A 13,730-nucleotide genomic window follows, 5' to 3' on the forward strand; every position below is an offset into this window, starting at 1 on the left:
ACTAATAAGAAAGGAATTTGAAGATCATGAGCATACCAATAGCTGTGCATATTATCTAGTTATTAACCAAGAAGAGTACAATGATTGTTTCCTACGAGTGTTGATTAGGGCCTAACAAAATCAAGCTCTGAATTGAGTATTAGGCTTCAAGTCGGGTATTCGAGCATCGACACTTCGCAGATATGTCATTTTCACTGACGTGTTTAACTTTGTACTACATATTTCATATGTTGCGATACTTCCAATCGAGATTGCAAGGCTTCTACAGTTGAAAATAGTATCGAAACTATAATTCTCGTCGATAAATTGACCGTTATTGACAAGGAGCGTACCATTTCGGTACTTGAAAATCTTCTCTCGTGACTCGACTCGAATCAATAGATGTGAGATGTGACTTATATTCATTATTTGTAAATTTTGCTATTATAACTTGAAAGTGATAAACATACTTGAATCAACTTTGACGTAAGCCTTTGTCTTAATGCTAGGGTTGGATTTCAGTGCACAGCTGTATTCCCCATCATCGTTTTTGTTTAGTTCTTTGATCGTGAGACTGTACTTAGACTTGTCGTTTGTCAATTTGTACTTGGAACCGGGATACAGGCGTTTATTTCCTTTGTACCACAGTACAGTTTCTAATGGACTTCCGACTTCACAGGTAATAGTGATCGAATCTCCTTCATTTACCAACTGGTCATCAAGTTTGACTTTGAATGCTACATGTATATTTTAATGATGTGATGAGATGAGATGATGAAAAAGAGAGAAAAAAACATGAATTATTACCAGAAAAAGCGATTGTTGATGCTAAAAAGAACAATACAACCATATTAATTACTGTTATATATATATCTGTCAAATATGTTGACTTGACGTGAATCAGAGACCGCATGTCAATATTTTGGCAGACAAACCAGGAGAGCTTTCTGATGTTCAGAAGGCCGCTGATTTCAAATTTGGCCTTACTTTTTTTCAAATTGGCTCTAGTTTTAAAGATATAATCCATAGGGCAATTTTGATTGAAATCACATTTGAGCCTTATGTGCTAGATAAAAAAACAGCTCAGTCGTACTATAACATTAGGGAATTAAATTTAATTGTTATTTGTAAACAATCAAGACAGTTTCAAATCATAAAACAGCAGCATTATAAAATTTTAGGGGTGCTATCCCAGTTGAAGACTGTTACATATATCATGTACACAAACCTCAACAATAGATACAAGTATTTACATAAAACAGTAGAAAAACGTTGCATTAATTCAATCAGTTTATGTCATATTGATATATAGCAACATGTGCCATACAACACCTATTGTAGATTCAGAATGGACACAGGAATGCAATAAGCCATAATTAGAGTATAAATATTACCTTCTGGAGCATGTGTCAGTTTTGCGGCAGTCTCCACCGTTGTATGATCTTCAAGCTCCGCATGAGCGGTGATCTCGCCTTCATCCTCCATTGTGACATCATGGATTTTGATAATGTGCGTTCCTCCGGAAGCCGCGATCTCGAATTTTGGTGACGGTTGAATTTTGATTCCATTTCTGAACCAGGTCACTTTTGCATGGGGTTCAGTGACACTGCAGGAAAATTCGGCGACTTCCCCAAGTCGAACTTTTTGGTGCTTCAGTTTCTGCTTGAAATCCACTGTGAATAAGGAACAAGTCTAAATGGTATGCGAGCTAAACTAGGGAGCTAGGAGTATATGATATATAACACAATGGCCACCCTTTGATGTAGCAGACTCCATATGCCATGACCAGGCTTACATGAGAATCATCTTTCTATAGGCATTAGTCCTGAATTCTGCAGCCATTTCTTAAACTGATCAGACATAGTTATTGATGAGGCGATGAATCCCACCATGCAACATGAATCATGGGATGGAAAGCCTAATATAGCCTAAAACTTGAATGAATGATGCTGGAATTATTTCGGAAAATTTATAATTTATAATTTAGCTCCCCTACTAACAGATATATGTGATGTCCTATTTTTTGATGATTGTAAATATAAATATACAACAAAGATTATTGATAGAAGGTTGAATCAAAACAATAAACATCAATTATAAGACGGAAAACCTAATCCAGCCAAAAAATTGAACGGTCCTGAGATAATGTCAGAAATTGAAAAATTTGCTCCCCATATAAAAGAAATATCTCATGCTTGCTTTTTTTATGATTGTGAAAACAGATAGACAAGCAGACACAATGTAAATGAGATGTCGGATCATGTATTTCGGTGGGTATGAGTGTTTTTCCACACCACCTACTATAATTAAGAGCTTTCTTCTTTGGAGATGCAGCAATTGTGGATGGTTGAGAATTTGCATCCTTCGTCTGATGCGCAGAATGATACTGTTGTACCTCCAGAGTTTCAACTCTATTGGTGGCTTCAATCGGTATCACCTGGGACTGAGCAACAGCAAACTGTCTTTTGGGTCTGGTTTTGGGTACATTCTCTGACAACATCTCATTTTCTGATTTGCCTGCGACAATCAGGCTTTCAATGCCTTTTTCTGACTTGTCAGAGATAGCCGCCATGCTAGTCTTTCTTGTAACTGTTTGTTTTTCTGATGAGGTGGATTGTTTATATGAAGTGTCTTTTCTATCAAGAACAGCTTCGGAATCATCAATGGCGGTTTGTCGTTGGAAAGTAAGCTTAGTTCTCCGAGAAATACTCTTTTCGCTTCCCTGCTTTTCTGTATCCACATCTGATGTGACAGTTTTAGAGGAGTCTATACTTTCAGACTCGGATTGGAATAATTCAGTTTTTAAGGCTTTCTTCACAACAGTTTTTGTGCGGGATTGCTTCTCCTTGCTGTCGGCAGTTGAAGTTTTGTTATCTTCAGCACGCTTGCGTATTTTTACGACTGATTCCTCTTGTGTCTGACTCACTGGGACTTTTACATCTTGAGAGGCATCTTGAGCGATTTTCGAATGACTGGATGGTTCCGTTTTATTCTTTGTTTCCGCAACTTCCTCTAACGATTTCTGTTTTCTCACTCTCTCTTTTTCTTTCTGGTCTTTGATAAATTTTTTCTGTGCCTCATGACGCTCTTTCAGCTTCTTTATTTGCTCGGTTTCTGCATCTTTCTCAGTTTGATCAATCGGATTAAGAGAAAGATCTTTAGGCTTACTTGCAGATTCCAATTTTGCTTTCAGCGGGACTTGTGCAAGGGGTGCAGTCTCTATATTACTTGCAGCCGTTGGTTCAATCACTCGATTTCCCACTGGTTCCTTGGAATCAGTTTTAGCGATTTCAGATTTGTCGGTGACCTTCGTTTGAGTTGATGACTTGCTTGCGCGAGTTTTAACTCGTGGTTCAACCCTAATGGATTGTGAGCTTTTAGATTCATCTGATTCTATCAAGTCAGTTTTGGTGACTTCGACATCAGCCTTCTCCTTGCTTATTTGAGTTTTAGCTTGAGGTTGAACTTGTTCAGGCTTAGTAGTTTTATCTTTAGCTGGCTCATTGAAATCAGTCTTGAAATCAGTTTTAGTGATTTCAGATTTACTGGTAACCTTCGTCTCAGCGGAGGACTTGCTTGCTTGAGTTTTAACTTGCGGTTGAACTTCTTCCGGCTGAGCAATCTTACGTTGAGCTGGCTCCTTGAAATCAGATTTAGTGGTTTCAGATTCGCTGGTGACTTTGGTGTGAGCAGTCGACTTGCTTGCTTGAGTTTTAACATGAGGTTCAACTTTGACAGGCTGCACCTTTCTAGATTCAGAAGGCTCTTTCAATTCGGTATTTATGACTTCAGATTTGCTAGGGACTTTGGCATCAGCCAACGCCTTGCTTTCTTTAGTGTCAAATTGTGGTAAAACTGCTTCAGGCTGAGTAGTCTTAACTTCAGCTGGCGTCTTGAAATCAGTCTGAGGGATTTCAGACGACCTAGGGACCTTCGTCTGAGTAGGAGACTTGCTTGCTTGAGCTTTAACTCCTGCTTCAGCCATTGCCGGCTGATCCCTCTTAGGTTCCGTTGGTTCTTTCAAGTCGCTTTTGGTAATTTCAGGTTTGCTAGTGACTTCTAAATCAGACAAAGCCTCAACTGCTTGAGTAGCAACTCGTTGTTCAACATCTTTCGGCTGCTTGGCTGTAGGTTGAGCTGGTTCCTTGAAATGAGTTTTAGTGATTTTAGATGTGCTGGTGACCTTCATTTGTGCTGATGACTTGCTTGCCTCAGTTTTAACCTGTGGTTCAACCTTAACAGGTTGCATACTTTTAGGCCCCGTTGGTTCTTTCAAGTCAGTTTTGGTGGTTTCAGATTTACTGGTGATCTCCACATCAGCCAATGCCTTGCTTGATTCAGTTGCAACTTGTTGTTCGACTTCTTTAAGCTTCTTGACTTTAGGTTGAGTTGGCTCCTTGATATCTGTTTTTGTGATTTCAGATTCGCTACTGACCTTGACATCAACCAAAGTCTTGCTTGATTGAGTTTTTACTCCTGGTTCAACTTTGACAGGCTGCGCACTTTTAGGTTCAGCTGGTTCTTTCAAGTCAGTTTTGGCGATTGCAGATTTGCTATCTTGCTTCCTTGCTTGAGTTTCAGCTTGTTGTTGAACATCTTTAGGCTTCTTGACTTTAGGTTCAGCTGGTTCTTTCAAGTCAGTGTTGGAGATTTCAGATTTGCTAGTGACCTCTACATCAGCCAACGCCTTGCTTGCTTGAGTTTTAACTTGTTTTTCGACTTTGATAGGCTGAAGTTCAGCTGCCTCCTTGGACTCAGTCTTAGTGATGTCAGATTTGCTAGATACATTCGTCTCAGTAGATGACTTGCTTGCTTGAGTTATAACCGGTGGTTTAACCGTTGCAAGCTGATCACTTTTAGCTTCACCTGGTTGCTTCAAGTCGGTTTTAGTGATTTCAGATTTGCTCGTGACTTCCAAATCCACCTTGCCAGTTTTAGATCTAACTTCATCAGGCTGCTTGACTTTAGGTTGAGTTGGTTCATTGAAGTCAGTTTTCGTGATTACAGAATCACTAGTCACCTTGACATCAGCCTTGCTTGCTTGAGTTTTAACTCGAGGTTGAACTAATTCAGACTGAGTAGTCTTAACATCACCTGACTCTTTGAAATCCATCTTAGGGATTTCAGATTTGCTGGTAATCTTTGTGTGAGTAGAGGATTTCATCGCCTGAGTTTTACCTTGTGGTTCAACCTTGACAGGCTGCACACTTTTCGCTTCAGTTGGTTCTTTCATATCAGTTTCAGTGATTGCAGACTTGCTAGTGCCCTCCGCAGTAGCCTGCTTGCTTGCTTTAGGTGCAACTTGTTGTTCAACTTCTTTAGGTTGGATAATTTTAGGTTCAGCTGGTTCTTCTTGTAAGGCAGTTTTTGTGGTTTCAGATTTGCTAGTGACCAACGCTTCTGGTGTTTCGTGTTGCTCTGTTTCAACATCAGATTTTGCTGCATCAGTTTTACCCTCAACTGGTGTAACCATCTCTGGTTTTATATGTTCTGCTTCAGGACTCTCAGCAGTTTTTTGTCTCTCCAAAACTTCATCTTCAAATGATAGTCTCTTGCCGACACTTTGGCTGGCAAGTCTTCCTTTCCTGTCACCGGGCTTCTTCATAATTGATTTTAGCTTAGGCTCGGGGACCGGTGTAACATTCTCGATTACAATTTTCGGGTGTCCGAGATCTTCAACTTTTTCAGTAGGGACAGAAACAGTGTCCGATTTTGAGGTTAGAATTCTAGTTTTAGCCGTTTTCTTAGCAACTGTACGTCCATCTGCAACATCGTCACCTCGGGTTTCTGTAATTTTATCATTGTTTTTTGGAAAGTCAAACACTTGAAGAAACAATAGGATATCAAAGCGTCAAGAAATGCAGTAGGACTCAAAGATATTGCATAAGGTAAAATTCGTTCAACGAAAAACATACCTGATATGACTTTCAGGTTAGCAGTGGAAGAATGAGGTCCGGCTACGATGCGATATGAGCTCGCATCCGAATCATCCACGTTTTTGACAGTGAGAGAATACTTGTCACCATCTTTCACGATATGATATTTGTCACTTGGTGACAACTTTTCATTTCCCTTATACCTGGTAAGACCACAATATCGTTTTCAGTATCAGATCCCTGTCATGCAATCAATTACTGATATTGTTGTGTTTAACTATTAGTTCCAAGTCAATAACGTAATGAAGGTGTAATTCACCAACAAGATTCAGCAACTAACCAATTGACTTCCGCTTCAGGAACATAGATCTCTAGCTCGGTCTCGAAGACTGCTGATTTCCCATGCCCCACCGATACGTCCTCAATATCCTTGATTACCTTGACGGTTTCTGACAAGGATATGCTTCTTTGCATGAATTTAAACAAAGCAGAGACGTCGGCCGCTTCTGAACTGGCCGACTTGCCCTCTTTCTGCGGAAAGAGAAGAAATGCTTGAAATATTCTACGGATATGATACATAAAATAGATAGTATTAACTATTCTTTTCAAAATTACACATTTGTTTTCTATTTATCCATCTGTTCATAGATTAAGCTTCGTGGAGCAACGGATAAATTGAACTATATAACACAGGGGTTTCAAATATTTTTTACACCGTGGCCGCCTTTGAAACATTTAAAAATCACTGACCTTTTCTAGTTCATCAACCTCTAGAAAAGTTAGGAAACGCTATTTTACTCATATAAATGGTTTAAACGGCACTGTTGAACAAAAAAATACATTGAGACTTGCACACTCCTTTGTCGCGCAGATATGTAAAACTAACCTTGAGATACTTGTTGCGCAAATTAATTATTGATATCAATAAGTCTTAGAGAAAATAAATTCAAAATAAAGATGTGCCTTTTTGCTTTACTGATATGTATATTGAATTTTAATTATTTTCTTATCTTGTAGTTGATGTACACATAAACATGACAAATTTCTTTATTTCCCCGAAGTAGGGAACCCCTCATGTAACACTACATCTGCAAAAATGGACGTAAGTACCTTCCACAGCAACACACTTACCGATGAGTCACGCCATTCCTGGAACCTCGACAGAAGTTGTCTGTAATCTGTAATGCCGTAGTTCCTTGCATATTTCTCATATTCCTTCGGATCAACTTCTTGCATGAGTTCATACAATCTTTTCAATTCCTCTTCCTTAGAGATACTTTCACGACGAGGTGTTCTGAAATGGATTACATAAATGGAATTCTTCCTGAATAGGTAGCCTACCTAGTGGGATAATACTTTTTCAAGGCAGACTTGTCGACTTTTTCCACGACTTTATCTGTGACTTCGATATTGAATTGCACGTCGGCTTGGCCGTGCTTGTTTTTGGCTACGCACCTGTCGATGTAAAGCTTGTCAATGAAAAGATGATTAGCATGATGAAACAAACACTCAGAACAAGACAATCATCGATAGAAACGAGCAGATTGAGTATTATACGGTAGTTCACGGACTCGTACAAACTACTCCTGGAACTAGAACTGGAACTGCTCACTTTTCAAAAGTCGCAACTAGAACTACTCATTGTCAAAATCCGCTAATAGAACTAAAACTCCTAAAAAATTTGAGAACGACTGATGTAGATTGTAGGCAGGCCTACTGATTGATGTGATATCACCATTTTGTGTGTTCATGACTTCAAATCACATTAGGCTCATCTGAACTGGTTTACATAATAGAGAGTATGCCATATAATATCGAAATAATGATTGAAGACCAGGACAATCTTTTTACCTGTAGCTTCCTTTATCCGGCTTGTCAAGTTCAGTTATTTGTAACTTATGAATTGGACTGCCGTCTTCGTGAATTACTTTGAATCTTCCATAGCTGCTGAGCTTTCTCCATTTTCCTTTATTCCATTGGACGGAAGGCTCTGGATAGCCCGTAACTTCCGCAGTGAAGACGAGGGTTTCTCCTAGATTTGGATACAGAATTATTACATACATCTTGAAAGTTGCCAAAAACAAGTCAACCATCCTTTTCATTAATTATTTCGTTTGTTATGTTCAAAAGTATCAGTGATCGTTTTAGAATTTGGATAATTGGGTGACCAATCGAAATTTGTTGAAACCTTAATACAACCAAATGTCGAAACGAAAATGAAATCTCAATCCAGATCGAGTAGCTGGTATTCAGTTACGCACTGATTTATTACAGCAGCTTCTTGGAGGCATATAACCTCAATATACAATTGAATAGGATGTTTAATGCACAATGCAATGATAAATTATCACAGAAAGTCATGCTCCATCAATGTCACCATGACTGCTTGTTGTTAGTTGGTGTAAGATTTGAAATACATAGGTGAAATACTATCACACGGTGATAAATTAAAATGGACTCGAAGATGCTCATTGCTCATGGCATAACTTGAAGAATGCTTGGAGACGCCGAAAAAGAGAGATGTCTTTTCAGCGACGACACGGGTAAATCCAGAACATGATTCAATGTAAGCGTACTATTCTACGAACCCTGTGCAGCAGATGAACTCTCTGGAGAGGTGACAAACACCGGTGCGTTTTCGTTCACTTCTCTTGAAGGAGCTTTCTTGACAATTTGAGTTTTCTGAGAATCCTGCTTGATTTGCTTTCGCAGGGACTCGGCTAAAGATTGCTCTGAAACAGAACAAATTCTCTCCATCAATACCAGAAAAAACAAGGCCTATCACAACCTGCACAATGCACAATTTGCACATATACTTCAACGAAATGCATATTCTCGAATTTTGAATATGTTAACGGTGCATGTTTCAGTATAACTGTTCTATATATATTTTATGGGGACAGATTGTTGAATAGCGCGGCGAAGGAGTTGCTTTGTTGGTTGTGGTACTCCTGGTGTGTTTCGACTGCAATGATCATTTACACCAGGTCGACATTCTTTATTTTGATTAAGTAGCTGCTGACTTCTGGCACACTGTCCACTTCTTTGCCTTTTATGATACGCGGATCAGATAGCGTGGAGCTTAGATAAACCCACGACGCTTCGGTAGGGTTTTTAGAATCGACCTCGCCCGCACTGAAACCCGCAACCTATTAATATGGCAGCCGCCAAGGAGTTCAAAAGTAGCAAGGATAATCATCATCATATTCATCATATAACTACATAACACCCGTCTAAATGCAATCGCCAATCGTCCACACAGGACACCTTCCACTTTTGGTGCAAAGTGGTGCGTTGGAAATCCCAAGATAAAATAGGTGAAGACGAATTACAGTTATGATCTACCTTCGGTAAGCAATGGGATACGACATCGGGTTTCGCCTGCTGAATTTTCGGCAACGCAATCGTAAGTGCCAGCGTCGCCCGCAGTCAATTTTGACACAGTCAATACGTGTTCGTCTTTGGCTTTGTCGTAGAACGTTTTGACACGCCCAGACGGTTGTAGCTTCTTGCCCTGGCGTAAACGAAAATATTATTTCCCCGACAATGAAAAGAGTTACCTAAAAGTGGCAAAGATGCCTGATATCATTGTGTAATTGTTGGAGGTACGGTATTACACGCGACTCACAGTCTTGTCCTTGCACCAGCACGGATGGGAGCGATATATCGACGGAATAGATATAATTCAATTGTCTAGCTCCAATACATCATTAGTCAATAATCATTGCCGTAGCTTTATATCTCAGCCGCGTTGACAACGTAGCAGTATCAGTGCATTCAATTGTCGGATTTACATTAAACCACTCGGCGCTGGTTCTTAACAGACGTCTAAAACCCTGTGAAAGTCCCACCACCTTCTTGGTGCCAATATATAAATTTCATAACAAGTAGTTTTATTTCCTCAAGCCATCACGAGTGATCTGCAGCGAACATTCTTGATTAGAACTGATGTCCTAAATTTACGCGATACCATTATAACCAGGGCTGCGGAGTCGATTCACCGCGCCATCGACTGCGACTCCCAAATCTACGCATTTCCAAATTAGCGACTGTGAAACAGAGTTGGATCAATTGTAATTTGTAATTGTAATTGAATGTAATTAATTACATTTTTCAATGTAATTGTAATGTAATTGTAATTGAAGCGTTTTTATTTAGTGTAATTGTAATTGTAATTTGACAAAAATTCTGCTCAATTACAATTTAAATTACATTAAATTGCTATTGAGACCTGACAAGCACAACATAAAATAATTGACTTATAATGCATTCTCTTTAAATGTCGACAAGGAATTTGGTGGATCCTTGAGGGCGAAGTTTTTTTTATTTTTACCGCTATGCTGGCCTCGGCTGCCATTGTATACAATTTTTAGATTACCAACCAACGGATGGATTCGCAACACGTGACTCACGATTGAATACGCCGAGAAGCGAACTGCTGAGCCGGCTAATTGATAGCAGAATTGTTAGTCCCATAGCTGGCGATCCAAGCGTCGAAATTTGATATGTATGGTCCTAATCGAAAGCTAGTGTCGCACTGATTCCGCAATAAAAGTATATTTCCAGGCAATGGTACCATCCCAAAATAGTCGTGAAAGTCTGGGAATCGGCATTGTTCTGAACAATCGCTGGGCGTAATTGGAAATTGTTGTGGTCATGCTGCTGCAGCGCTCTCACTTTTCAGAACAGTCGGCCTTAAACGGCTATTTTGGAGGAGTTACATTGCTCTGACGAGATTTTATTTTGTATTTTCGGAATTAGTACATCAATAGCTTACGATAAAGACCAGATGCTTCAAATTTGGACGCATTAATCGCCAGCTCTAGGACTACGAAGTTTGCTGCTTTTAGCCGGCTCTGCAGTACGTTTGTCGGTGCATTCATTCGTGACTCACATCTTGCGCATCTATCCATGGGTTGGCAATCTACAATACGATTTCAGATCACGATGCTGCATCGTTACTTCGTCTGGCTAACTAACCAGACCACTGGATATTATATAACGTCTTATCTGACAAAGCACGGTTTTGTTTTTACTCCTCATCCTAATCCTACGTCCCTCGATAAAAATTTTATTATTTCTTTAATTATATACTATATACGCAAATCCAACACGTGCATACATTATAATAATTTTTCAACGACATACTGCACCCTATCCTTAATCCTAACCCATAGGAAATTAGGTAAATAACATTTTACATTTCCAATTACGTGAGCCATAATTACCGAGCACACAAAACACGCTTATATTACGTCACAATGACATCTTACATAGCATACTATGTACGCACATAAACGCATTTATTACTACACAATCTGAACTAGACTTGAATTGTTGTTAAATACGACGCTACAGTTGTCAAGGAGCACGGTTGAATTTATGATTATTCAATTACACGTTCAACAGCAGCAATTGTAATTGTAATGTAATTGAAGCATGCAATGCGTAATTGTAATTGTAATTTGATATTTCTAGCATGGAGTAATTGTAATTGTAATGTAATTGAAACATGCATGAAAGTAATTGTAATTGTAATTGTAATTGAACTGAAATAATGTAATTGATCCAACTCTGCTGTGAAATAGCCGAAAATCAACAGGGCAGTAATGAATTATTCCCAAGTTGTTGTCATATGCAGCTCTAGCTATGTTCTACGTGTCACTGTTAGGTCCCAAGGATTTTTTATGTTGCGTAGGCTACACAGCTCCATTGCTTATAGGCCAGTGACTATTCGCAAAACTATTGATATATATATAGCATATTTACATATTTTATGGATATCATATTCATTCTAGTCATAACCAACATCATCTTACTTCCTTCTCCCAGTATATTTCAGGCTTCGGAATTCCTTTTATCTTTGCCCGGAAGGAATGCGATTCGCCCAATTTGGCGACTCCAGCCTCGGGCCTGGTCACAAACTCTGGGGCTATTCCTATCAGAGTAATAGATCCGTGAGATGCTATCTACGATTATATTGACCGTTTCGCGTGCTCGTTGCTCACCCATGCATACAGTATCGCACATGCTGAAGAACATCAACTGTAGTTAGCTATGTAGCCAAGGGTGCAACAAACGGCCCATGGCTCATACATGCAGGATTATCTGACAAACTGACTCGAACTGGTAACTTGAATAACTATACTTGCGACCCTAATGGATTCTGGCGAGTTTGTTTAAAAAGCAGGCTAGCTAACGACATATCTACTGCCATCTCACCCCGATTCTGTGCTTCACCAGATTCTCAGGTCTCAATATTCCGTATATTTTATAGGGTTATCTATGACTTGTTTTGAAAATTGAATTGGATTGACGACCGCGGCTACTTCGACGAGATTAGTCCCAAGGAACGGAATAAAAATACATCAGATGTTCAATATATGTTGATAATGCACGCCCGCAGAGAGTGTATATTTAACTCAATATCGCCAAACACGTCTCTTTAGTATGACTAGATCGAATCCGAGTAACAATTCTGCCACAATTCACGGCGAATAGCTCACTTTTCCTCACCACTCTAATATAACCTAAATATCCAAACGTATTTTAAGATCCCGCTGAAACATCAAACCAATGTATCCAATATCCATGGATTAAAATTCTTTCATTCTGGTACAGCAGCCTACCCCGCATCCCGTTTATTCCGCGGTAGTTCTTTGTGATTGCCAATCAAACATTCAGTCATACAGCTGAAGCAAATGCAGCATCATATCATGATGTCACAATAGTGGTAATCAAAGTAGTCATCCACATTCGAGTGCGAGTCAAAATGTCCGTAACATTGAAATTGCAAGATGATATAGGTTTTCTTGCAAACAAGCATCAAATTTAGTCTTTATCATGCACATGAAACACGAAATACAGAATAATATTTTATCGTTAAGTTGTAAATCCTAGCCGACTACATGTAACTTGTCGCATAAAAACATGCAAAAAAAACACAAGAAGCCGCTCAAACAAAATGCTAAAGAAAAAGTGAAATAAATTCAGATACATAAGATTATTATGGCAACAATTGAGCTACTTACAAATACCGAAATCAATAATACGGATTCTGAAGACTTGCTTCGGAACTGACACAATGACCGAAACTGTCGTGTTACAAATTATATTCCAAAGCCTTGTCGGCGATGGTGAGCTCAATCAATATCGAATTTTTCTGTATTGAGGCCTCCATTATCGGGAAATGGACATTATTTAACTAAGGTTAGTGTTATTTAGTTCTCGCGACCCTGGTATCAAGAAGTAGGATATATTTCTACGCTATCAAGTCGGTCAATAACACAGTCAATGACAATAAACATGCGTGACGGAAAGCAACAATAAGCAACATTGCATCTTCACGGCAGGCACGACCGACCTTCAACGGTAAGGTAAGCGGAGCAGGTTGCCACTCCTTTTTTATTCTTCGCCATCACGGAATACTCTCCAGAGTCGCTTAAAATTAAACGGGGGTTTCAGAGCTATTAGCAGAATGCATAACTGTTCCACGTACACACGGATTTTCATTAAAGGACATAAATGCACTAGGTGAGAATAGCTGTATCAGCATACAGTTGGCTATATAATGAATTTCGTCGACTTCGATAACCCTAGTCATTCAACAAGCGAAGATGCCTGTATGCTGCTTTATACTCATTCTTACCTGAGTGCAATCTCGGGAAATTCAACGAATGGAGATCTTTCGTCGATATTGACGAGAGACGATGGTAGCAGAGGATTACCGTCCTTAGACCAGGTAATCTGGATCGGAGACGATCCGGTCAGCTGACAGTGCAACCGAACCTATGAAAAAGGAATGAAGGCCAATGGAGATTGTTCAACTGCACTTTGTAATCAGTATATCATATTTTGCGTAGTTATGTAGTCATG

General features: G+C 39.3%; 1 protein-coding gene across 1 annotated transcript in view; it reads right to left on the reverse strand.

Moving 5' to 3' along the window:
• Positions 1 to 13,730, reverse strand: part of LOC145439972 (titin-like) — a 515,551-nt gene that overhangs the window by 192,683 nt on the left and 309,138 nt on the right. The window contains exons 116-128 of the mRNA XM_080317640.1: positions 13,504 to 13,643; positions 13,219 to 13,295; positions 11,675 to 11,793; positions 9,201 to 9,369; positions 8,444 to 8,587; positions 7,707 to 7,887; positions 7,212 to 7,310; positions 6,987 to 7,149; positions 6,196 to 6,386; positions 5,895 to 6,058; positions 2,281 to 5,766; positions 1,374 to 1,652; positions 450 to 716 (exon numbers count right to left, since the gene is read on the reverse strand). Coding sequence (XP_080173766.1) covers positions 450 to 716; positions 1,374 to 1,652; positions 2,281 to 5,766; positions 5,895 to 6,058; positions 6,196 to 6,386; positions 6,987 to 7,149; positions 7,212 to 7,310; positions 7,707 to 7,887; positions 8,444 to 8,587; positions 9,201 to 9,369; positions 11,675 to 11,793; positions 13,219 to 13,295; positions 13,504 to 13,643 — 5,479 coding nt within the window. The remainder of the gene's footprint in view (positions 1 to 449; positions 717 to 1,373; positions 1,653 to 2,280; positions 5,767 to 5,894; positions 6,059 to 6,195; positions 6,387 to 6,986; positions 7,150 to 7,211; positions 7,311 to 7,706; positions 7,888 to 8,443; positions 8,588 to 9,200; positions 9,370 to 11,674; positions 11,794 to 13,218; positions 13,296 to 13,503; positions 13,644 to 13,730) is intronic.

This window comes from Botryllus schlosseri, chromosome 5, assembly GCF_051294905.1.
Source record: "Botryllus schlosseri isolate E-star chromosome 5, Bs_hap1, whole genome shotgun sequence".
In the NCBI taxonomy this organism is placed as follows: Eukaryota; Metazoa; Chordata; class Ascidiacea; order Stolidobranchia; family Styelidae; genus Botryllus; species Botryllus schlosseri.